General features: G+C 42.9%; 1 protein-coding gene across 1 annotated transcript in view; it reads left to right on the forward strand.

The window, feature by feature from the left end:
* The window catches only part of ctxnd1 (cortexin domain containing 1), a 35,679-nt gene extending 9,089 nt beyond the window's left edge, over window positions 1-26,590 (forward strand). Inside the window, exon 2 of the mRNA XM_084352816.1 lies at window positions 22,582-26,590. Within this exon, the coding sequence (XP_084208942.1) occupies window positions 22,651-22,833 (183 nt within the window). The 5' untranslated portion in view covers window positions 22,582-22,650 and the 3' untranslated portion in view covers window positions 22,834-26,590. The remainder of the gene's footprint in view (window positions 1-22,581) is intronic.
* The last annotated feature ends 271 nt before the right edge of the window (window positions 26,591-26,861 follow it).

Genomic DNA, 26,861 nt, shown 5'->3' on the forward strand with positions numbered 1-26,861 from the left:
TGTGCATGCTGGGAGTTTGGTGGTGGAGAGCGTGGTGAACTTCCTTGAGTGTTTGTGATTTTTCTCCTGCTGTGTTTATTGTTTGTTTTGTAGTGATTTGTGGTTATTGTTGGTGGGTGTTATGGCGGACAGGGAGCCGTCTTTTCATGGCAGGGATGGCGTCCTCGGGGACGTCTATCAGACATGGAGTTCAGGTTCAACCTGACCCACCTGTTCCGATAGAGGTGGCCAACCTGTCTTATGCCTCCAGAATGAACAAAGGTGTGGTTGTTTTCCTGAAGGAGGAGCGTTTCGTGGCTGAGTTAATAGTGAGCGGCGTCTCTCTGAACAGCGGTGGTCTGCAGGTTTCCCCGCTCGCCATGCCCTCCACCCGGATCACCGTTTCAGGTGTTTCTCCGGTTCATTCCCAAGAAGAGGAGAAGAGGGACACAGCGGGCAGACAGACAGGCAGGCCAGGGAACAGCAAGCTGATTCAGGCAGAGAAGAAAGGAAAGGAGCAGAGGAAGCACAGGCAGCAGGAGCACAGAAAGTTAGTGGGGAAAGCAGCAGAAAAAGAGCCGACCGATGAATCTCACCAGAGTCAGGCTGCTGGTGCAAAGCTGAGAGGGGGACAACCTTCTGTTACTGAGTGTGATGCTGCTAATGATAAGGAGGAAGAGATGGAGTACGACAGTGACTCTGACTGTGTCTCTGTTGCAGACAGATCTGTACACGCTGCATGACACTTTTGGAAAATCTGTGAAAGTATGAGTTTTTTCCAGATGCAGAAAACTTTTTGAAAAGCGTGTTCATTTTACAGAAAGTAGTTGGTGTTGATTTGTTAGATGAAGCTGTAAAAACAGTCTCAGAAAGATGCTCAAGACTAGAGGAAAGGTTCACAAAGGTTAAGACTTCATAAGTAAGGTCATGATGAATGTGTTGCACTGGGTGATCTTCCTCTTTCTTTTCCCTCTACCTGTTTGTATCATCCCTCTCTCTCTCTTTTTTTTATGCATAAAGTGAGCGCCGGCTCTTTGAATATTAATGTAGACACCAGGGATGTGGCTCTTTGAGGAGCCTCTGTTTGGAAACTCTCTCACTGAGAGATGCTGGCTATGCTAAGCTGGGTTATCTCATGAAAACCTTCATCCCTCATCTAGCTGAACTGCTCCACATCAGGTCCAACAGATTGCTGGTCAAGATAGTGGAGGAGGTCTGTGCCTCCCTGCCAGAAGTCCTCAGAGCATTTGCTGTAGAAGACTGTACTCTAGCTGACCAATGGGATGATGAATATGAGTATGTCTTTCCTTCCCTGACTGTCTCTCTGCTGTGGGACAGTGGCAAGAAGCGAAGGGACATCTTGCTGTCTCTAAAGACCCCAGTGTTGGGCGACTTTGAGTCTCTGGGGAAGAGAGCAGCTTATCAGCATGAGGGTTTCAAACTTACATTCCCTGGTGGAGGTAAATGTGTCGAGGTGGAATGAGTTTTTTAGCAATGGATCATCCCCGGGGGGCTGCTGGCGGTCCCTGTACAAACCGCCCGATCATAGCTACATACAGGTACTTGGTGCACCTTGATCCTGGCACAGAGGACGGCTGTCCTTTCTGCTCGCAGACAGAAATGATACACCATCTGTTTATTCAGTGTTCCAGAGTGGTTAGACTATTAATCCAACTGCAGTCATGGTTTCAGGGTTTAGGAATACATTTTTCTTTTTGGCTTTTTTCTCTATGGTCCTCATTACTCTGCAAAGAAAAAGAATGTACACACTAATAAATGTCATTTCAAGGCTGGCCAAATTAACTGTTTGGGAAACAGGGAAAAACTGTGTGAGGGGTCGGAGGATGTGGCTCTGATGCTGACTGGGCTGCTTGCAGCTCAGCTCAGGGTTTGAGTTTTACATTCTTACAAAAAAGATAGAAGTGTTTGTGAACAATTGGGGTGTGAAAGATGTGCTGTGTTCAGTCAGAGAGAACGCTTTGGTTCTAAATTTCTGATCTATTTCCCTTGGCTTTTCTTTTCTGTTTGTTTTGGGTTTTTGTATGAATTAGTTCTGATGTCATTTTTTGATAACAGTAAAACTTGTGTTAATAGAATGAAATATAAATAAGGTATTTTTAAAATTCAAATTCTCTCTCTTTCTGTCTCTCTGTCTGTCTGTCTCTCTCCCTCTGTCTGTCTGTCTGTCTGTCTGTCTCTCTCCCTCTGTCTGTCTGTCTGTCTGTCTGTCTGTCTTTCTCTGTCTCTGTCTTTCTCTTTATCTCTCTCTCTCTGTGTGTGTCTCTGTCTGTCTGTCTGTCTGTCTGTCTCTGTCTGTCTCTTTATCTCTCTCTGTCTCTCTCTCTCTCTGTGTGTGTGTCTCTCTCTCTGTCTGTCTCTTTATCTCTGTCTGTCTTTCTCTCTCTGTGTCTCTGTGTGTGTGTCTCTCTCTCTCTGTCTGTCACGCGATGGAAGCGGCTGCTTTGTTTTGTACTTCACGGATGAATAAGGAGTTGGTTGTATTCCTGAAGTTCGGTGAATTGGCTTTTAGTCAGCGGCGTGGTAGTGAAGGAGAAACTGCTGGCTGTCTCTCCACTTGCAGCAACTGACACGCGGGTAATTGTGTCCAATGTTCCTCCGTTTAGGATGAGTCTCACTTTGGTAAGTTTGCAAGTGGTTTTAAGCTGATCTCTCTGTGTAGAAGTGTAGAAGCCCAGATCTGTGAGGAGACAAGTGTTGATGTATCTTAAATCTCCCCAGCAGACACTTAATGTCAGCTTCTATGTTAAACATGGTGGAAGTGCTTATTGTGTATGCAATGTCCAAGAGTTTGCATTGTTTTGAGTGTGGGGAAATCGATCATGAGAGGTTGGCCTGCCCCAGGAGGGAGAAAGATGCTACAGTGACCGAGACAGTAATGCTGCAGGTCAGTCCTCTGATGGAGCTCAGGAGAGTCAGGGGCCTGTAGCAGGGGAGGGAGAGGTAAGTGGGCAGTCCACAACAGGAGACAGTGTGTGTGAGGATGGTCAGGGGGAGCAGGCAGAGGCTCTGGAGGAGGATGTGTGGACTGAGGTTGAAGGGAGAAAGAGGAAGATGAAGAAAAGCATAGGGATGCCTGGGGTGCCACCTGTACTGGGGAGAAGGCAGGCTGGGGTCCAGAGAGGGCAGACTGGTGGTCGCTGACGCTGTATACAGCTGACAAAAATGTCTGATTTGGCACTTTCCCACATCCCACTATAACCTGAGCAACTCAAACTCCTCCTTCCGTTCTCTCCACACCACCCAAACATCTTTAAAACAAGAGCAAAAATGGGCATCTTGCAAAAGCCTCACGTTGAATTTCCAGTATACAGAGTGCCTACATCCTGGGGAAATATTGAAGAGACACTGGCCCATACGGTGGTCTGAAAATACTGCAGGGGACAACTGTGCCCTAACCAGTCTATTGTTGTGTCTACTGATAATAAGAGGGCTCTTTTAAAGGTTATATTCTCAATGTTGAATAAAATGGATGCACCTACCTTCTTTTTTGGACTTGAAAAATGACAGGGGGAGCACATGCACTGCTTGCGTCTGCCTTATGGGTGGGTTACATGTGAACTGTCTGAAATGAGGGAGGGGGCTGTGGACTTTAATAAGGCACTGTATGTAGCAGAGGACTGTGATCCAGCGTGTGCTGAGGAATTACTGGAGGGTTTACCACAACTCTCCTCAACCCAAAGGAGTGGAGTGGACTCCCCTGTCACCTTCCAGGAGTTGAGTTAGGCAGTGGCACAGATGGAGTATGGGCGTTCCCCAGTTGTGGATGGTCTGCCGGCTGATTTCTATAAAAGCTTCTGGTCAGTTCTGGGCCCAGACTGGTATGAGGTGGTGGTGGAGTGTAGGGGAGCTACCACTCTGTTGCAGGGCAGTCCTTACTCTGCTACCTAAGAAGGAGGATCTCAGTGACATCAGGAGAAGGCCTTTGACAGGTTGGACCATGGGTACCTGTTTAAGACTTTACATGCTTTTGGAGCAGGGGAACGTTTTGTTGCTGGGGCAAAGATGCTCTATGCTGGGGCCTCATGTCTAGTGAAGGTAGCTGGGGCCTTTAGGCAGGAGGATTCAGCAGGGCTGTCCATTGTCAGGGCAACTATATACAGTGACCATTGAGTCTTTGCTAGCCTTGCTACGTAGGAAGGTTCAGGGTGGAGGGGTTAGAGTTAGGGTTGAAGATCCCTATTGTAGTCTCAGCCTATGCAGACGATGTTACGATGTACTGGTTAAAAATGACCAAGACCTGCAGGCAGTAGTGGGTGCGCTTCAACTGAACTGGGGGAAGAGTGGGGTGCTGTTGTGTGTGGGGGGTGGAGGCAGTCAGAGGTCCCATAGCTACCAGGGGGTATGGAGCGGCTGAAGGTGTTAGGGGTGTACTTGGGCTCAGAAGGCTGGGTCAGTAGCAACTGGGAGGGGACCTTGTCAAAACGGCAAGACAAAACCACCAGGCTGGCAAAGTGGAGATGGATCTTCTCTTAGTTCTCCTTCCGGAGTCAGACACTGATAATCAGCAATTTGTTGGCTTCTTCACTGTGGCACAAGCCGGTGGTTCTAAATCCACCTGTGGGCCTGCTGGAGAGGCTACAGAGGACTCTGTCTCCATCAGCGCTGGGCTCCTTCAGTCAGGCGAGGGGGGTGGAGCCTCCAATTTTCCCGGTGCTGAGGTTGACAGAAAGCTGCTGTCCTTTGCCTTTCTGAGTCTGGGGTTTTTTGAGGGTGTAAAGGGGAACGTTTTGTATGCAGCATTAGCGAAGGTTAGGAACTTTGCAGTAATGAAGGAGGTCAGGGAGCATCAGTGGGAGCGCTACCTTGACGGACAGACAATGGCAGGGTTTAGGTGGAGGGTGCTGTATAAGCTCCCTCTGCCTAAGAGGTCAGGGGATCTGCAGTGGAGGGTGTTACATGGGGCCCTGGCAACAAATGTGTTTCGGTCTAGAGTGGATCAAAATGTGGGGGAGGGCTGTGTGTTCTGTAACATGCCTGAGTCTGTACATCATGTGTTTGTTGAATGTCACTGTTTGCTGTCTGTCTCTCTCTCTGTCGGTCTGTCTCTGTCTCAGTAGCTCCGCAGAGCTCCTCAGGTCTGCTGCACCACATAGATCTTTGTTTAAACTGGGCCATTTCCTGGAGCAGAAGGTGGCAGCAGTTTATTTTTTACCTGCCCAGAGGGAGCTGCTGGATTTCTGGATCCTGAACTCCTGGCCTGTTTGTCATGAAGTTGTTAATTCTACAATGGTTGTGAATAAGCTTATTTGTTTTAAGCCTTCAGAATGCTTTAAATAAAGTGCTTGTCAGATCACCGAACAACATTTGAAGACTATGTTTTAGTGATGTCACCATGTTCTCAGACCTCAGTGTACAATGTGTATCATTTGTACAATTGTTATGATCAATGGCCAGGACTACGAGAAAAAGATCCAAGTTTAAATAAACAGAACTGTTCCTTCAATGATGAGCCAATAAGTTGTAATAATGAGAATGTGGTAAAGAGGAGCGCCACAGCCCGGTCGTCATTTCAGTCAGATAACCTGCAACTTGAGAGGCAGCACTGAGGCATGAGGAGGCTGCAGAGCTGCAGACCTCCCTGTAACTATATAATCTTCTCTGTGCTCCTGCTGGACTGAATTACTGTGGCCTTTCCACTGAAGCCTCGTTTGTGGGAATTACAGGGCCGCCTTTGTCATTTGCTTCACCAGCTTCCACTTCAACTGTGTTCAGCCTGAAGAAGAAAAGAGAGAGGCTGAGTGAAAGGCCCACTGCGATGGTCCCTGGAGTGCAGAGCAAACACAGAGTGGGCAGGAGGGGAGGGCAGGAGGGAGGGCAGGAGGGAGGGCAGGGGGGGAATGAAACCAGCTCTGCTCATACTTTGCTCTCTTCCCATCTGGCTCGGCCAAACACAATGAGGAGTCAGTGAATGTGCTAAATACAGCAGATGTGGGCTGTGTCTCACCAAAAGCCGTAGACTTCTTATTCTCATTCACGCGTGTCCCACCACACTTCTGTTTATCATTTAGACATGTTTAGAAATTCCTTCTTATTGCCTTACTGTAAGCGAGGATGTTTGTGGGTGTGAAACTAAACTCAGTCCACTTGTCCTGCTAGAGCATTAATGGCCACTTGGCCGATAACAAAATAAAATCAATGGGCATATTTTCAAGGAATGAAAAGCGCACACATCCAAAAACAGTAAAACATTATAGGTGTTGGACAGAAACACAAGTCAACAGTAGGAGGTGGAGGTAATAAATGTGTGTGGACTCTGTTTTGTATGTTTTTTAAGGAAACGTTAACTTAATAAAAGGCTAACATTCAGAAGTCAGAGTCACTGGCCTGACTGAGAATCCACCTTTCCATACAGTGCACCTCTACACCCCCACACTCCATCTCACGCCTGTCTTCTGAAAACAACAACAACAACAGCAAGACAAAACACAGTTTCATCCAGTTTTGATGACATCCTGTGATTTCTGTTTTGAGTTTGAATGCACTGCTAAATTAGTGCTTTCTAAATCGAAGGTCTAACTTGTGAGAAAGATGATTTTTGAGTCTCATTTCCAATTCCTCAAATACTGACGCTTTCAGTTGGTGATGAGTCTTACAAACTGGACCTTTAATGTATTCTATATTTTTCTTACTGTGAATCTACGGTGGCCCTGGGGACATTTCAAGAAAACACAACATTTCAGATTACAGAAAGGGTTGGATGACACTTCTTGTTTGTCACTTCTTTCAAGCATGCTTTTCAGACTTCCACATTTCAAATGTTATTGTGTTTTGACCTTCAGGACTACGATATAAATCCCATGCCCGTGACCATAACCAAAGATCCAAAGCTCTTTTCACAGTTGAGAGCTGGTGTTTCCCCTGTGGCGGTTGATGTTGGCCAGTATGTTTGCTATGTATGCTGATTGTGATAAATAGTTTTTATTTATTTTTGTATTATGTTTGAGGATGAACAATAAACCTGTTAGGCATGGGCATAGTTGTATGCACATACATTTAAAAAAAATCATTCATTCATTCATTCACCAACAGTGTGTGGCCTGTGTGCAGCTCTCAGCCCACTGGTTCCTACTGAAGATAATAGCAAGACTCTTTAAACAGCAATGCAGAACAGAGGAGTAACATATATCAGGCTTTGATAAGCTCACAATATTTGTATGTTACTCAGATACATTCAGTGCTTTAGGTCTACATGTAGGATTTGCTGACGTCAAGGAAAAATATAGAATATCACCAGAATTATATTTTTAATGGATACTTGATGATTGATCACCTGCCAGACTCTGAGTTTACCCATCAGTGAGAATCCATAACAAATCCTTGCTACCCTCCAATCATCCTGAACTCTATCATAACACATTTTGTGCTCATATTCAGGTTTATTTGCTGCGTCTCATAAAGAGTTTGCTGCTGTACAAACACAGTGCTGTCAGTCTTACTCTCCTCCAGTCTACTCCCAGACCTGTTCTCTTTCCTCCCCGGTATTCTGAGGCAGAGTGGGCATATTTCCATATTTCCCTCTCAGCTTTTCACTTATTTGGGGCCTCCCTATTTATTTCTTTTCCTCTCCCCGGGCTGGCAGATGGGCTGTGATGAATGGGGGTGCAGGACACACATTTTCCGACCCTGTGACTCACAGAAGCAGAGGGGGAGGGAGCAGATTACTGCAGTACCCACAGGAGACGGGCTGGGGTGGACTTTGAACCACATTTGATATCAGTTACTTTCCATTTGACATTTCTCCAAATGAAGGCACGTACCAATCTGAACCTTTTACAGTTTTGCAGAACTGCATTTTCTTGGTTCTCAGACCAAATTACAAACATTACATTTACAAATGCATTGACAGACCTGATCAATATATTCTGTCAAACAAAACAGTTCGAACTCTTCATTATTTTCTGCAAGGCAAACAGCCTTGTGGATGTGGAGAGGTGCACCAAACAGACACACGATATATATACGTAGATAAATAAGAGCATATGAATTCAAAATTCACATCAATAAAACAGTACGTATGATTTAGGAATGTAAAAACCTCTGACTTCACAGGTCCAAACCAAACAACATTCACAACAGCACCCTGCTCCGAGTGTCACCAGTCAACAAGTTATATACGTATGTGTGTGTGTGTGTGTGTGTGTGTGTGTGTGTGTGTGTGTTTTCACTAAACAAAACTAGTCCCCGGGTCGTTCATCATGTGACTCAGTCCCAACACACAACAGAAGCCTGCACAGTTAACATCTGTCTAACACAAGCAGATGGAGGGGCACAGAGACACCCTCCTGCATTAAGATGATATCCGTTGTGTTCCTGCAGGTTTAAATACACTCACAAAGAGGTAAATGATCACACAGACATTATTCACATTTTATTAATCATTGTACAACACAGTGTTCTGCAACAAAAGCCTTTTTTTCTTTTTTACAAACTGCTATTTTGACAGTTCAGTCACCACTTTTAGGCAAAGAAACTTTATTTCCATTCACATGTATTTGGCAGTATGGCTCTGTTCTGGGACCTCCCTGCCCTTCCACGTGCATACGTTGAACGCCTTGGGCAGGGAGAGCAGTAGCAAAGACCCCCAACAGGAAACAGAGCAGAGCAGGCATCAATGACAACAGACATTGCATTGATTAGTCAGACACAGCATGAAAAGGAGACGCTGCAGAGGTAAAGGTAGGCAGGCTAAAGCAGTTTAAATAAGGCGCCCTGTGTGAGATTAGACAATTTGATGCATAGAAGGGAATCAGCTGATGAACCAGCTGATCCATCAGGTGATGTGTGCTGGCTTGCAAGTAGGAACACCTGTAAATCTAAAATGACATGCAGTCATGACACTTGTTGAAGTAACATAGTGAGTGAGTTAATACAGAGAACCCAGCACTCATAGCTTTTTTAGCATCAAAGATAGCTTGAGCCTCGAGCCGAAGGTAACGCTCATTGGCAGGTGATGACCATCGGCCCATAGCCATGAGCGTTGACATGGGAGCTACAGATGCTGCAGTTGTTGCTACTCCTATGCGGAGAGACTGAGCAGTGCAGCGGTCTGGTGGGAGCCCACAGGATTGGCAGAAGAGGCGAAGGCGAGAAAAACAAACCAAGCTCAGGACATCGGTTTTCCCTCCTCTGTGGCAAAGAGAGGCTTTTGTTGGCTGGCTTGAGGTTGGCTTCTCAGATAGCGAGTCATAGATGATAAAAAGGAGAATTAGACACAGAAATTAAAATTGACGTTCCTTTCCTATCCCTATCAGTGTTTGAGTGTTTTAAATATAGAGTGGTGAAGGTTAATTGTTACATCAGTTATAGTGAGGTCATGCAAAGGATGAAAAGATTGTGTGTGTGTTGTGAACTCGCCACCTCTGAGAAACCCATAAAAAGCTGCGAGGAAGACAGTTTCTAGTAGTACGTCTGTATAGGGACCAAAGCACCTGCCACTTAAATATGTGATCAAATTTCTAACGAGTAGGAGAGTAAAGGGGAGACGAGTATCGTTAACTTGTGGCTTCGCTCTCTTAAGGCCATTTAGCAGGAGATGAATGGATGGATTTTCGAGCAGGCTGTTGGTGGATGGATCCAAACAGCGCAGATTGAATTGTATACCTGCAACAAGTCCTTTAATAGAAACATTAATTTTTATTAGAGCATATAGGTTTGCAGGGTCGTGTTCAATCTAGCACAGCTTTAATGAATGGAGGGCAGGTCATGCTGGATGGTGCTGCCTCTGCACAGTTGGCGAAATTTCTGAAATTAAAACCGGGACAAAGAATCAGCAGTTTTATTATCTAAGCCTGGAATATGAGCTGCTCGAATAATGAACTTACCTACATCACAGATGACCACGTACGGCGCCTTACAAATTACAATTGGACCGTGGAGTGCCCTTTGTTAATGATATTGACAGTTGCCTCATTGTCACAAAAAAACAGGATTGTTGTTGTTTCCTTGTTGTTTCCTTGACCAATGTTAACCCTACAGAAGACAAGCTATAACAACTGGGTACATTTGCATTAGAGCAGTAGAAGAAACAATAGCTGGCAAGAATGACAGCTCTTTTGGCCACACATCAGTGAACCACTGATTATTGAAAAGCCCCCAAAATCAATGGAAGGGGCTGCGTCTGTATACAACTTAATAGCTCTGTTGCGACCACCACAAATATAAAAGGAGCAGCTAACATCTCTGCATGTCCCTTCTTTAATGTTTGTCTACGTTCAGAAACATGTTTCATCCTCCATTCTGTTCTCGTAAGCATCTAGGTCAAACTGAGCTTCCAGCATATGAATTAGGTACATACTTCCACAACACATCAGTGTGTCCATGTTCTACCCCTCAATGAGTAGAGTCAAAGAATGTCACAGAAAGAGAAAACTTCCACTCAAAAGTGAAAATGGGTCAAACTGACTCGAAACATAATAGGAGGGTTAAATCACAGACTGAAATATGTAATGTGTCCCCTGAATTAAATCTCAAATAGCATTGGAGAGCAGGGCGCTGCTCCAATAGAATCTGGAGGATGTCAGTGAGTCTGGGACCAGTCTCACTCTGGGGACCTCACACCCTACTTGGCATACTGTGCATACAAAGCACAGACAGCAGTAGTCATATGCAGCTGTAACAAACCCTGAAGAGGTTCAGCAGTAGATGGATAAATGATGTAGTAAAAGGGATCATTTGTTAGGTTATCTATCTAAAACAAGTTTCAAGCTAGTGTTTATTGATTTTCACCCGAAATGATCAGCTGCAGAAAAACTTGAAAATATTCAGCAGTAATGTACAAAACTGACCCAGTCAGTGGCTTTATGCAATGGAGCTCCCCTCACTGGTGACTACACGCTTCCTTGTCAGCTCAGGGTGTTTACTGAAAGCCACAAAAGCATTCTGTGTTGCTGTTGTTGGTTTTCTGTAAAACTGACTGAAACGTCTCCAACAACATACAGGACTTACAGTAGGTACTGTATTATTGAACTGAAGACAACAGATGTGACGCCTCAGTGATATGAATGCTGATGTGATCGCTCGGTGTTGCTGATAATAAAGAGCTAAGATTGAAAAGAAATGAAGCGCATACTCAGTGAATGAATCTCGGCTCGGCTGCACTAAAGGAAACTATTTGATTCAGCATTAGATTTGTGATGGTTACCTCTACCTCACAGAGCTGCTACAAACAGATGGGTTTTATTTGATTTTGATTTCCTGTACTATACTGTAGGCTTGCAGGGGTGGAATGTACCTAATTATATTTACTCACATAAAGTACTCAGGTAGCGCACTTGAGATGTCTCACTGAGACAGCGTCCTGAGTTTGTGTCATCAGGTCACAGTGCGGTCCTGAAGACACCTACTGAAGCATCAACCAACACAGATGTGGTCTGTCTGTCTTCCTGTCCCTCTGTCTGTCTGTCTGTCTGTCTGTCTGGCTGTCTGTGGACAGATTTTGTCAGCGTGATGAAATCACAGCTGTGAAAGATACAGTCATGAAACTTTACAGGTGTGTACTTGAGGTCATAATGAGGACCAGAAGTAGGAACACATTAATTCATGAATTTATTTATTCATACTTTTTGACCTCTTTGTTGAATTCTGTCTTCTACTTTAGTGGAATATCTCGATACTCTCAACTGAATGTGGTCTGAAGAACAGTTTCACAGCCGCATCAACTACGTCCCCAAAGTCACCCTTTATTTACAGCTCTGACTCTCTGTCGCCTGCTCATACAATCTCTATCCTCCACTTCCAGAGAAGGGACTTTATCACCGTGTATGTGTGTGTGTGTGTGTGTGTGTGTGTGTGTGTGTGTGTGTGTGTGTGTGTGTGCGTGTTTGAGTTCAAGTACTTACCATGATTGCTGCCTGTTAATCACCCCAGTCAATTATAGGAGGACTGTTGGCTGGATGTCACCATATATTACAGCTTAAGTGATAACACAGACAGACTGCATTTATCTCAGGCAACAGCACTCAGCTTCAAGCTTCAACAGTAACATAGGTAAGTTACTGTAGGTTAAGGACTGACATACGTCACATACGTACGTGAACTGACTTATGTAACATGACTTAAAAACAAATCAGCCTTGACTCTTGGTCACAAATGGGACATTAATCTGGTCTCCAGAGGGAAAGTCCAATGTATGACTCACCACCCATCTCACTCTTTATTGTACTGCACCAGAGGGGCGCTTGAAGAAGTGACACTAGAGGGGTAACTACAGCGTCAAACTTAGAAGCATGGGGACAGTGAGCAGGCTGCTGTATTTCACAAGGTGGGAGAGAGAACAGGCTGGAAATGAACCAGAAGACCAAAAACAACAACAACAAAAAAGAAAAACAACCAACATCATCTGAAGAATATTAAAGATATCACAATGGAGCAGTTCAGCACGCCTCGCTGCATTTAGTAGGGTGGACTCTCTCTGGTACTGAGTGAGAAAGTCAGATGAGATTACTGATACATCAGTTTCAGAGGATGTCTGAGTACAGTGCTTATGAAAGCATTAAGTCATATTTTCCCACTGTCTATTCAAATTCAGATATATGTTCTGCAATAACAGAGTGTTTCATTCATCATCAGCACTCCGAACACCACAAATTAATGGACTACGCCCTCGCTAGGTTTGCCCCCGCAAAGGGGGTGAAGCTACGCACCATTCTGCACAGCATCAAACACTAAAGCAGAGTTCTCCTCCTGAGGAGACAACAGAAGGGAAAATCACTGCAAAACTGCAAAATCTTCAGAGACGAATATTCTACATTCACATAATAATCTGTTCCACATAACTGGCTGAATGAATGTTGAAATGATCTACCATTAGAGCATAAAGACTAAAAACTGATTCAAGAAAGGGAGAGAGAGAGCAAAGGTACTGGTCCCAGTGGTAGAAGACATATTCACACCCTTTATTAAAAGCTGCTCTAATCAATACATATTTTAATTGTAACACTGGGTCAGATAACTTATGTGTGCTGTGGGGTCTCTGGTAGTGATGATGTCTTTATGGCTTGAACAGTGATTCACAGAGGTTTAGGCAGTTTAAGTCTCAGAGTAAGATCAGCTGCTCTTTGACTGTCAGATGGTGTTGTGGGACTACACGCCCTGAGAGCAACCAAAACCACCCAAGAAAGAGAAAAATCATTTTCTTACCAGCCAAAAGCTTTCTGTGCCAAACCTATAAGTCACTGGAAGTGTCCCATGTGTCCCAGGCCAGAGATCTGAGCAGAATCACTGCATTATAAAGCCCATTCATCACTTTAATTAGAAGTCCATAGAAGTGCCATTACCATTGATCACCACGACACGTGTGGCTCTGTTTCTCGTCTGATTTGTCTTTTTCTCGTGCATACATTACTGCCTGTCTGTGCCTGTGATGCAGACAATGCTTCAGAGTTTTCTCAGTAATAATACAGCATTAATATCAGATGGGATGTGTCTGATTGAGGTCTCTGTTTGGACTGTCCGCTTTGACAGTAAACAGCCTGATAGTCTACTGAATAAAAACTCAGAGTAATATGTATTGTGCAGTATTCACTGGTGATGATGGTGATGACAGTCTATCCAGGGGTGTATTACTGCTTCCAGAGAGCTGACAGTCCACTGGCTCTTCCACTTCCAGTGACGAGCACATGCTGAGGCTCGGCTTATGCCGAACAGCAAATCACAGAAAAATTTAAAATCTTTTTGCACGCTTCTTTCAATCAGATGGTGTGACACAACTGATCCACATGGGCAATTAAGGTTGGTGCAGGGGAAAAATCTGTAGGGGGTGAGGTACAGAATGTAATCACACCTACCACAGAGAGCAGCAGGCCTATTAGACATAGGTTATGTGATAATTATACCAATCAAGACAGTTACTGCTGATTTTTTTAATCTATGTAAGCTGTGTCAAAAATGAGTTAATATCAAATTTGGCTGGATAAACCACAAACTTTATTTTGTGATCAAAGCTTCTGAGGCTTCTGAATACATAGTTAGACTAAATAAAAACAACATTAACCATTTTTAGACACTCAGTGATGGAGCTTGGTTTTGGGCTTAGTCGTGAAAACAAACATACAGATGGTTGAGGATGTGAGCTTCTACAGATCAGTTAAAAATCTGAACAGTGCTGGCTTGTTTGTCCACAGCTCAGCCATCTTAGTTTGCATACCCAGATGGACCTCTCAAAGCTGTAGTTGTACATGCTGCCATTTCAACTGGGGATCAAAACAAAGGCTGTTCACATAGGCTAATAGATTGAGCTAGTGGTTAGGTGTTTGGTGGTGCAGGATATCCAAAAATCCATCAGTAAGTAGATAGTTTCACACTAATAATTAACCCAATCAGGTTGCACCATTAAAAATGACAGACCGATTTGTTGCTAGGAAGTATTCTGATTGTCCAATCAAAAGCAATAAATCGGGCTATGTAAAGAGGAGCTTGTATCATAAGTTGTAACTAAAGTTCTATGACTTTAGTCTTTAGCTCTATGGTTTTGGGAGCTCAGCAGTTAAACATTATGCACACCTTTGTGTAACTGTTCACTGTAAAATGTTTTCACTGTAAATTTACAGTAAATGTACTGCACATGTTTCACAATAATGTACCGTAATTATTTCACAGTAAAATACAATGCAACTACAGCTATATACTGTAACTTCACAGTTGCCACGCCCATGGAATTACTCTGATATAGCAGTGTGTAGCTGTAGAATTACAGTATCTTGCTGTATGTAAATTAATGTAATTGCCTGTATTTCAGTTTTTTTACTGTAAAAGTAATCCAACTCAGTAGCCGGTAATTTACTGTAAATTTACAATTTAAATAATACTGTAAAATATTGCAAATTTGACTGTTTAATAATTATAAAACTATTAAATTCAACAATTTACTAGAGCTGTTTCTGAACATAAACATGAACATGAATGAACATGAATTTTCATTTTTAATTAGCAGATTCAGCTATTAAGTGCTGATATATTCATTCCCTGTCTAATGTCAATATTGATAACAGTATTGATGTGTTACATGGCTGGGGTAGTTATGTAATCAGATTACAGCTCAAAATCATACTTTGGTATCGCTAACTGAATCTATGAATCAATCAATCAATATTAAATCGAATCAATATTGAATCATGATTAATTGATAGCAGGAAATTGGCTACGCTTTATTGCAACATTGAATGCTTTGAAAACTGTGACCCACCCACTGACCATTGTTATTGGTCTAATTGACTGTCTCTTGCACACCTGACGCTAGAGAACATTAAGCCCTAACATAACACACTGCCAGCGTAAGCTCACGCTCGCTCCTGGATGCTGCGCAAGATGAGATCATCAGCTGCAGACCGGTATTTACATCCTGCTGTGAGCGACACACACAAGAGACTCCCAGGAGTGACTGGGAGCTTACACGCTGGCAGTTCAGATGGAGGGTGTGTGCGCACGTGAGCGCGCCTGCAGGCTAACAGGCTAACAGGCTACAGTGAATATTTAGGCTATAAAAACGTACTAAAGGACATCGTTTTCAGAGATCGGAGATCTGGATGTTGGCTGGAATGAAAGAAAAAGAAAAAAATAATGAAAATTAATTAAAACATATATTTGCATCCAATTATTATCAGCTAAATTACTCACAAATAACTCACAAACTATCCCTTTTTGATGCATTGCATGCTGTCAATAAATCCTGAGAACAAAACAACACGTTTGCTCAACTCCTGTAACTTTCAGACTTCCCATGTATTGTTTTTTTTTTACCATCAACCTGGAATTGGCTTCCATTGTAAGGACAAAGACCTTAAAATACAGTTCATAAAGACATAAATATACTTTAAGGATCGCTGCTAAATTGTTGAGGTAAAAGTTCTATCAACTATACCAACTTTGTAGTGATTCATGACTATAAGTTTAATTTGATCCAAATGTCATTTGCTAGTTTGATGAGACATTCAGTGGTGGATCAAAGTACAATATCAAAAAGAGAACCACTTGATTTTCTCAGATTAATTACACAGTTTTTGCCCCTTTGGGTATGTGTTCTTTTTACCTCAACAGCCTGCTCCACGGGTCACTGTCCATGTTGTTTAAACTGCCTCTGAAAAAGAATGGAGAGCAATTAGTGACAGATCATATACTTACCTATCGATATGCAAAGACCACAAAATGAAAGCACATAATTTGAGCTTTCCAAAGATATAAGTTACTTGTCTGTGAGGCAAAGCTTTGCGGAGAAAACGGCTTTGAAATGACTTAGTTGCTGCAGCTGAAGGCTAACGTTAGCTTACTTTAACTTTGACTTCCACGCTAATTCCTGGCGAAGACACCCATATTCTCGGTCGAATAACGCACACACTATGCCTCCTGACGACATGTGGAGACCATTAAATGAAAACACATGATTTGAGCTTTCCAAAGATAGAAGTTACTTCTCTGTGAGGCAAAAAACAGCTTTGAAATGACTTAACAGCCAAAAAAGTGAAATCCTGCTATCAGTTTTTCACAGTAATTTACTGTGTCTGCATTGATTTCACAGTAAATTCTAAATTACAGTATCATATTGTGATTATTACAGTTAAAGCCTGTAAAGTGATAAGACAGTAATTTATTGTGAAATATTACAGTTAAATATTGTTAAATCCTGGTAACATTTTAGTGTTGGTTTGCTTTTGCATCACACTCTTCTTTTCTTCCATGCATCTTATCATCATTCATCTGTAACCCAAAACCATTTATGCCACATGTACTGTTTGAATATCGACACAGGCATATTTTTCTATAAAATGTGCATTTTTGACATTGCAAAACTGAATACACTACTGGTGAAATTTATATCTTTATATCTCTAACATATAGTTATAGTTATATATTTATAGTATATCAATTTATAGGAACTATAATAATTACAGAGTTATGCAGTTTTAGTCTGAACACACTTCACTGTTATTCCCGCTCAATCACAACTGTACATCAACTGCACATGAGCTCATAATATATGAGTTTATTATTATATATGGTAGTTATACAGTGCGTTAAGTTGGTACAGTTGGGAAATTATCATATGGTTAGGGTTTCATTTATGTTCATGACGATGATGTCTCAACTTAGAAAAGTAAAACTTTAGTCCAATTTTCTGTGCTATTACCAACTATGATGAAATTCTTACATCAAGCCAGGAACCTCAACTGTGAAGTTCAATAGAAGATCTTTGTGATGGATGTGATATTATTAAACCTGATCATCTTCATTTCGCCACAGACCTCAGTTTTGAGGCTTTACATCTTTTTGTGAATGCAGTCAAAGTCAGAAAATTCTTCTCCTCTCCTTTCTTCTCCTCTCCTCTTTTCTTTTGCTTTTCTCTGAGTCTTTGTTTCCCTCTCTCTCTCTCTCTCTCTCTCTCTCTCTCTCTCTCTCCTAAACCCTTCCTGACTCTGTCTCAAGCCGGGCCCGTGGCGGGGGCACCGCGGTGCGGCCCAACAGCCCCGAAGCCAATGCTGACGACGGTGTTGTGGGAGCGTCTGGCCCTACTGGTGAACGGTCTAAAAATAATTAAATAGACAGGGAGGAAGAGAGCCAGCCTGAGAGGCAGCAGGCTTCTGTGGCTGCAGAAAACCCGAGCAGCTCTCAGTGCACAGCTGCTGAAGCCCAGGTAGAACATGTTGAAGAAGAAGCATTAACAAGTTTTGCAGACACACACAACAGTGAGATCGCTGGAGGACTGGGTTTGTTCAGCAGCCAGGTGTCAGGGGAAGGAGATGATATGGAGTATGACTCTGAGTCAGATACCATCTCTGTTGGTGAAACATCCAATAAGACAACAGATCTCTACTCTCTGGAAGAAATAAATTAGTTTCTGGATAAAACCTTTAAAAAATCTGTAAGAGTGAGTGATTATTTCAGTGATACTGATAAATTCATTAGAAATATAGATGTGTTGTTCCTGCAGGGGTCGCATTCAAATCAAGCAGACGAAGTAGACTGGAGCTTATGGTGGCAGGGTCCATGTGTCCTCAGTCATGGCACCAACTGCAGTGCAGGAGTAGCTGTTTTGTTTATAACAACAGCAAATGCAACAGTTTTATCCTCCACTGAAGTTGTGAAGGGCCGGCTGCTCATTGTACAGGCAGAAATACATAACAATGTGTTCTACTTTGTCAATGTTTATGCTCCAAACCATGGAGCAGAAAGGGTAAGTTTCTGCACCCTGATGAAAAATGAGCTGAGAAACTATCATCAAGACCAGCTCATCATCAGTGGAGATTGTAACTGCACATTAGATTTCACTGTAGACAGGGCAAGTGAGGAACCTCATCCTCACTCAGCCCAAAGCATCAATAACATCATCACACATTTGGATCTATTAGACACATGGAGGGTAAAACATCCACAGTCCAGACAATATACATGAGTGAGGGTCAGTAACAACAGGGTCAGTGCTGCACTACTAGACAGGATCTACATTTCCCAAAACCTAAGCTCCAGACTAATTCACTGCCACATATACCCAGTTGGTTTCACTGACCACCATTTTGTTAATTTACTTTTGAACATCTCGCCAAGTGAAAGGGTTAAGTCCTACTGGCTTTTTAACAACAAGCTCCTGCAAGACATCACATTTTGTCAGCACTTTCAGTGTTTGTGGCAAAGGTGGAAACTTCAGAAAGCAAAGGTAGCAGTACACCTCCAATTCAACTGCTAAGATCAAAGCAACAGTTCAGGAACTTGAAGCGAGCATAAAGAGCATGGAAGAGGAGTTACAGGGAGACTCAGATCCAAGGGGGCTCTTGTAAGGTCTTGTTTCCTTCAGCTGAAGGACATGGATGCCCCAACCTCTTTCTTTTTCAACCTGGAGAGGACGGTGGCACAGAGGAAACAAATGACCTGCCTTGAGCTGCCAGGAGGCAGAGTGACCACCAGTCCAGATGAGATGAGGAGCCATGCAATGGACTTCTATACCAATCTCTTTGGGGAAGAGCAATGCAGCATGGAGGGTCGTGAGGAGCTCCTGGAGGGACTTCCACAGCTTAGTGAGGGATAGAAAGCTGCTCTGGACTTTGAGCTGACTTTGGAGGAACTGAGGGTTGCTGTCAACCAGATGGCATCGGAAAGGGCACCAGGGATTGATGTTCTTTCCACTGACTTTTTTAAAACACTTTTGGAATATTCTTGGACCTGAACTGCACAGTGTTCTTTTAGAGTGTTTCAGAACAGGATCTCTTCCTGTTCCCTGTCAGCGTGCGGTGCTTTCCCTGCTGCCAAAGAAAGGAGACCTGGCCTTACTTAAGAACTGGAGGCCAGTGGCCCTCCTTTGTACAGACTACAAGGTGCTTCCCAGTCCTATCTCGGGCCAGCTGTACAGCCAAGCTATTGAACCTTTACTGTGCAGGCTGAGAGATCAACTTGGTGGTCTCTCACTGGCTGGTACTTTCAAGCCTGAGCGTGGTTTTCCTACCCTTTCTGCCTATGCAGATGATGTTAATATTTTTGTCTCCAACCAGGGTGATGTTCAGGTTTTGAATGACACCCTGTCCCTATATGAAAAGGCATTATCTGCACGAGTGAATTGGGCAAAAAGCAAAGCTTTGTGGGTTGGACATGGTAATCATCAGGCAATGACAGGTCTGCCTGGAGGACTCCAATGGGGGAAAGATGGATTGAAGGTGTTGGGAGTTTTTTAGGGCACAGAGGGTTTCAAGAAAAAGAATTGGGAGGGAGTGAAGGAGAAAGTGTGTGCTCGGTTGTCTAATTGGAAATGGTTGCTACCCCAATTGTCATATAGGGGAAGAGTTCTGGTTGCCAATAATTTTGTTGCCTCAACCCTCTGGCACAAATGAATAGCACTGACACCACCGAGAGGCCTGATAGAGGACATCCAAAGAGCCATCCTGGACTTTTGTTGGTCTGGAAAACACTGGATCCGTGCATCTGCCCTCTATCTACCTGTGGCTGAAGGGGGACAGGGACTAAGATCGCTTCTTTCAGACTCAGAACAGCACAAAAACTCCTTCATGACTGTGTCCCAAGCTGGTGCGACACAGCTCGCTGGCTGCTGAGAAGAGCTGGACGGCTGGACTACGACAAACACCTGTTTCTCCTACAACATGAGGACATGGACCTAAGTGGATTGGCTCCTTTCTACATCTCGGTTCTGCAGGCTTGGCAGATGTTTAAGATCAAGTGTGACACTGCGGAGACTCCAGGGCTGTGGCTGTTTGAGGAACCTCTGTTCTTCCGGCCTTTATTCAGCCACTTTGCTGAGGCCAACTCACCATCAACCAGCACCACACATGGGCCAGCCACAGAGTGAGGTGTCCGTCTGCACAGGTCGAGGTAGGCAGTGTGGTCTGGGCTAGGACAGCAAATCAGGCTATCAAACAGATCTGCTAAAGACCTCAGTATGCTTCAAACAAGAGCACTGCTTGCTGTACAACCTGTACAAATAACAGAGTAACCCTTATTTTCAGCATTCTCAGCTATTCTCTCCAGAGAGTCTGGTCAGGTTCATTCTCAAGTCATTGCTTTAGGTATTGAATTGTGTTTATTCTTTGTAAGCCACGACAGAGCAGGAGGACAAACTGAGCAAAAAACAGCAGTGAAGGTGAAAGCACCTCTGTCCTGTCCCCTCCCCAACGTCCTGTAGTTCTGTAGCCTGGGTGGTGGAGCTTATCTCTGTGCAGCAGAGGAAGGATTTATAGAGTTCTCTGGTTAAGAGAAATCACCATGAAACAAAATAATTCCTTCAGCTTTCCCACACTTGCATGCACTCTGAATATTGATGGTCCTTTATGTCTTCAGATGAGCTTCTCACAGAGAGCATGTGCTGTTGTCTTCGTGTCCACAGAGACACTCTGAGCCGCTCATGTTTCCCAGCAGGGGGGAGGTGGAGGGGGTGTATATCGTACTGCATTCACATCACGTTGGGTGTTTTTTTTGTGTGTCTGAAGGAGAATTTTGCATTAGCTTAGTTTGTTAGGGTGTATTGTGAGCTTCAACTTCAAGCTCCTCTGGATTACTCAGTTAATAAAGAATCCCTTTAATTCTAACCACTTGAGCTGAACATCCAGGTCTCTTGATATTTCCTTGCTTGAAGTAGAAGTTGCTCCGTTCCGCTCTGGTCGTAGGTTTTAGCAACCCAGCACGTATATAGTGAAGATTTAGCCAAGTAATAAAATCATTGTAATCTGTTCATAATGTTTGCCATTGAAGGATTCCTTACAATAATGATGTGTTTCTCTAACTGGCTTTTGGTCTAACTTCTCTTGAGATTGTTAATTGGAAGGTATCTCCACCGAGCTAGCTCAGTCATTGTCATGCTCCAGTTCAGTTTTTACATGAACTTATTTGTGAATTTAAAAAAAACTTCCAGTATCAAAGAAAATGCTGGCTTCAGAGTGGAAGGTATGCAGGTGCAGTGCTTGAATAAATTTACCTAGTTATTTTCGACCACTGTGGATGATGAGTGACAAACACTGCTGTGATGTTTGTTGTTGTATTGGCCCAGAGGCTACATGAACTGTAAGGAGAAAAGTTACAGTAGTTAGTCTTTGAGAGGATGGGCCTTCCCACTGTGTTTCACATAGTGGTACAAAACCAAAATCATATGTTGCAACTGCTGAATGTTCAGAGGGATGAAGGCAACACACACACACACACACACACACACACACACACACACACACACACACACACACACACACTTCAGGACAGAGTAGACAAGAAAATTGTTTTTCAAGAAAGTCCATGACATGAACTAAGAACTTGTTCATTGAAAGCATTTAAAACTGGAATCAATATTTGTCCCGCAGGTGTCATCGTGTTAAACATTTCTCTCTGAGACAGTGGTTTTGGTAGGCTGGCCCCTCTGGGTGGAGGAGTTACTGTACAACATGTCCTCCAGTTTGTTTGGCATACTGCATGTTTCCTGTCCGAATGGCTGTTTTGTGTTCTGAGGTTGGTTGTTCCAGCACTCTCTTTGTATGTCCACAGGGACAGGTAAGCTTGTAGATGACTAATGTTGTGCTGCAATTCATGAATTGTTTTATAAGAGCATTCTTACCATTGTGTGGATGGGTAAATACATTTGTGTCACTATTGTTGCAGTGGCTGTGTTTTCCACATCTGGCTTTTTTCTTTGTAGAGAGTGTAATTAGGTTTTGGAGGTTGTAAACTCTGTTCAAGGTTGTTTCTGATGATGCTCGTCGAAGTGTTAGGATGGGGGACATTTGGTGATCTCACACAGTGATGGTTCTGCACTGCCAGTGTTTGTTGATTATGTCCTGGAGTTTCTGGTGAGAGTGACTGTATTCAATTGTAAAGGTTATTTCAGATGCGGCTTAAGGTTTCAGTTTCTCAGCTCTTGATGATGTGAATGTATAGTTGTAGGCTTTATCTATTGCAGATGGCTGGTCATTTCTTTCATAGAATCTTGTTTTCATCTCATCTGCCTTGTGTTTGAATTCATCCATTTCTGAGCAGTATCTCATTAGTCATAAGAACAGTCCTTTTAGTTTCAGGTGGTATGGATGGTTATTGTTATGGTGAAGGAGGGTTTTGTGTTTTTATGTATGACTGAACTCATCCATCCTCTTCCTCTGTGTGTGTCTCCAGTCGGATCTTCAGGATGGTAACAGGGTGTGTGGGCGTGTCTGAGGACAGCAGCAGCAGAAAGCAGCAGTCATGGAGGTGGAGAGCACTACAGAGCCAGCCTTCGTTGACGTGGACCAGGGCCTGACTCTGGCCTGCATCGCCTTCCTCTGCCTGCTGCTGGTGGCAATGATCATCCGCTGCGCCAAGGTCATCATGGACCCCTACAGCGCCATCCCAACATCCACATGGGAGGAACAACACCTGGATGACTGACACACTCTAACATACATGCATTACATGTATACATGCGTTCCCCCAGGCAATCATACAAGACATATCAGTGCAGTCTCTACACAGAAAAGGAGGATTCTTCGAGGGTTTGAAAAATTAATGAGCCCACAATTTCAATTTCCAAAAAACAAATAAATAAATATAGTCTTTTAATAGTACCACTTTAGAGCACTTCAGTTATTCTAAAATGATGAAGAAGCACTTTAAGACTACATGTCTTTTCCTGGCACAAAATGTATACTGTTTTAATACACATTGCAAAGTGGTTTTCTACGGTACAGCTTGAAGAGTCATCTCCTGATATTTTCTTAAACAGCATTTCAGTGAATATACTGCGAAAGGGTTCTTTATAGTACCAAAGACCACTCTGCTGTGGTGAAGGTAGAAAACCCCTCTCTGGTACTATGCAGAACATTTTTGTTCAGATGAGAGACATACATACAAACAAGCCAGGCATGAACATGAAACCTACATATTTTGTAAGATGTACATTAGGAGGACATACAACACCTATGGACACATAAGGATTGCTTTATCCACACATGGTGTGATGAGGAGGAGAAAGAAAGTGTGGAGCTGCTGGAATTCAGTCTGCCAACAAAGCCATTGATGGAGTGACACTATTACAACTACAGAGTAAAGCACAGAAGCTTTTTGTATCTACCTAGAGATGTCTTCAGGAGCCCCATGGCCGCCTTACATTCCCGTCGGACAAATTGACACAATCAGAAATACCAAGTTGGCGCCATCCTCTACTGATCGCACTTTCCCTTTACATCCGTACACACCGGACTGACAAATTGGAAGAAGATGAACATAAAAATGGAAAAAAAGAATTACAAGCAGACCATATGGCAACAACCTGTCATGAGAAAATTAGTAAAAAAAAAAAAAGGTTGTCATGTGTAGTCTGAAATTGTTGGTGTGACTTTTTAGCCTGACTTTAAACATAATTCTGGTTTATTACAACCTAGTTTTGGTTATTACTCTGCTCAGTAGTATTAGCATACACACCAAGTTAACTGCAGAGATCTGGAGAGATGCTGAATCACACAAAATAATGATAAAATGACTTCCTGGTTCAGTTCTGTAGTGACCTTACAGGTTTTGATAATTGGGTGAAGCTTGTTAAAACCTGACTGATCGCCTAATTCTTTGTGTTTCTTGTCGTGTTAGACCTTGTCATGACATTTCTACAAGAACCACCACCATTTTTGTTATTGGTGCGCTCATATGAAGAGTAATGGTGACCAACACTACTAAAATACAGCCAAGTTGTGAGAAACCAGAATTATCCTCTAATGGAATTTACATATGCTTTGGCCTGTTTGATCAAGTTAGCCGGTATGTGTAGACAAATACATGAGCGTGTTATTGTACAACTGGAGACACCACACAGTGTATGCTAACATGCTAGCATGAAGCCTCAACAAGAAACAGAGGCATCAATCAGACTCGAATAGGTCAGTGTTGTCATCACTTAACTATTGCAAAAAGCAAAACTTGATGATTGCCATAAGACATGACAAGTTTAAAGGGGCGCTCCACTGATTCTACATGTCAAAATCAGTTAGGAGTGGAAGACAGACTTTGAAAATAGTTGTACAGAGAGCCAAAGTTCAATGGCACACTGAAGCTAGCAGCTACCCACTAGCTAGTCAACCTAATAGTTGTTTTTCTGATGAGGACGGGCTTGAAAGGTTTACCAGAGAAAATAGGCCCACCATAGACCCTTTTGAGTTGCATTATGGGAGGATTTTGGAGCATGATCCATATTAGGGTTTAAAAGTCAGGATATGAGCCTCTGCTACTGTTCATGGCACTGCGATACCAAATTACTGGAGTGTCCCTTTAATTCACATGTGATATCATTAAAATGTAGGGAGGTCTGTCAGTTGATTTCATTATAGGCCACAAAGGCAGATTTTGTATGTTTTATAAAGAATTATGACTTTCTTATAGGACCTGATTGACTTTTATTTGCTTGAGATTCAGTGTCTAAGTATACCTATTGAGCATTATCGCTCAGACAATCTATAGCCTCCTAGCCTTTACAGTAGCACTCATGCTTGATTATGAGCCACTGACACAGCATGTCGTCTCCTGTTGTTAAAAAAAATGCTCTCTCTCTCTCTCTCACACACACACACACACACATAAATGGGCCTTGTTTGCTTTGCCTGTCTCAGTCATTAGTCTGGAACAAACTGAAGTGTTCTTGTTGCTGTTATCGAACCTGTCTGACTTATGTATCTGCATAGACAGCATTTATCAGTTATGAAATGACTGTCAGTTGCATGTTATGAAGTGCCTATGCTTACAGCGAATCACGGAGCCATTTGGCACAGTGCTGAGTTCCACATCAGCCCCCAGGTCCCTTTCCCTTACCTTCCTTGGACAAATGAATATTTTGGATGGGAAAAGGCACATTATGCTTCTCTGAAGGCAGCAGGGTTAGATAGCTTAGTCCATTCCAATGATTTCAGATATCAAGGAACAACAGGGAAGTTGATGACTGGGGGTCAGTGTGGAAGTCAGCAGATTACTGATACGTTTGATTTAAAAATTGAGTGGCGGCTGTGAAATAACCTGATTAATATGCTGTATAACAATGAGGTGAAGCACCCTGTATAGTTCAGCAGGACCACAGATTGTAGAAGGGTAAAAAGTAATGTCCTCTGGACGCAGCTGCACCACAGTCTGGTTACCTGCACAGCTCTGTTCTCCTCTACACTATTCTGATGCTCTGTCTACGTTCTAGCTGGAGCAGCTTGTGTTTTTTAAGCCTCAAATCCACTGTGAATATAAATCCCTTTTTGATTTGTTTAATTTGTAACTGACATTGTCTTGACAGAGTACTACTACTGCTCGGTTGCTGTTACTGCTAATATATCTTTCTCTTCATCCTCTTTAGGTTTTGTCAAAAGATAAAATTGCATTTTACAGTCAACATCTTGGAAGGAGTACATCACATACAGCTGAACTCACAATTTAGTTGCCATTATGGAGCGAGTAAAAAACCATTAGTAGCATCACCATTTCAAGTGCTATTTGTTTCCAGCTATTAGCAGCAGAGAGAGAATGATGTGTTAGAAACCGGATCTGCTCACAGTAGTGTGTGATCGAGTTTTTAAAGGAAAACTTCATCAAATTTTCACATTAAAGTGTGAAAATTGTTTGTTTGTGTTTTGTTTCACAATGAAGGCACCACTAGAAGCTGTTTGGAAAAGCACAGACATTTTCAAAAAATACTTGGCAGGTGATTGGATAACTCATCTATCTAAATCTATCTCTGTCATGGACTGACTTCAACCAGTCAGATCAGTGCTACCACCAGCAGAGCCAGATGGTAAATCAAACTCTTACAGAAGTCAGTGACGAGAAAAGAAAAAAACATCTCTCCACGGAGAAAAGCCTTCTTTGCTGTTTTTTGATCTTTTAAGAGAATAGACTCTCCAGTTCTGATAAAAGACGGTAGCAGCATCTGTGCTAAGCTCTTGGGGAGCCGCCATTTTTGTTTTCGAACGAACAGTCACTTCTCTCACTGGTCGTCACTTGTAAACAAAGCTCCTCCCTAAAGGACGCTGATTGGCTCACTGCCAGTGTATTCAGCCACAAGCACATAGCTTGAAGCCTGGTGAGATGGATTTGCAAGATCACATGATCTCTAAAATCCGGCTACCTCACAAGGTAGTGTTTACAGGTGTGTTTAAAAACATACTGCACATGTGAAAATATTAGTATAAAGCCTTTTGTGGCTCCAGAGGAAGCTGAATGTAATCTGATATATTGCCTCCAGTGATGTCACTCAGTGGCTAAGTTGTATTGTGGGTAATGTAGGCAGCAGGCTTTGGAAAGAAAGAAGAATGTGTGGATTTAAAAGGGGATATCTGTGCTCCGCTTTAAACTGTCCATGACGAGCCAACAGTGTCATAGGACTGTAATGTTAAACCAGTGGACTGCTTTTAATAACCTGGTGCCTACATTACCCACAATGCAACTTAGCTACT

This window comes from Pagrus pagrus (assembly GCF_965226575.1).
Source record: "Pagrus pagrus genome assembly, chromosome: 1".
In the NCBI taxonomy this organism is placed as follows: domain Eukaryota; kingdom Metazoa; phylum Chordata; class Actinopteri; order Spariformes; family Sparidae; genus Pagrus; species Pagrus pagrus.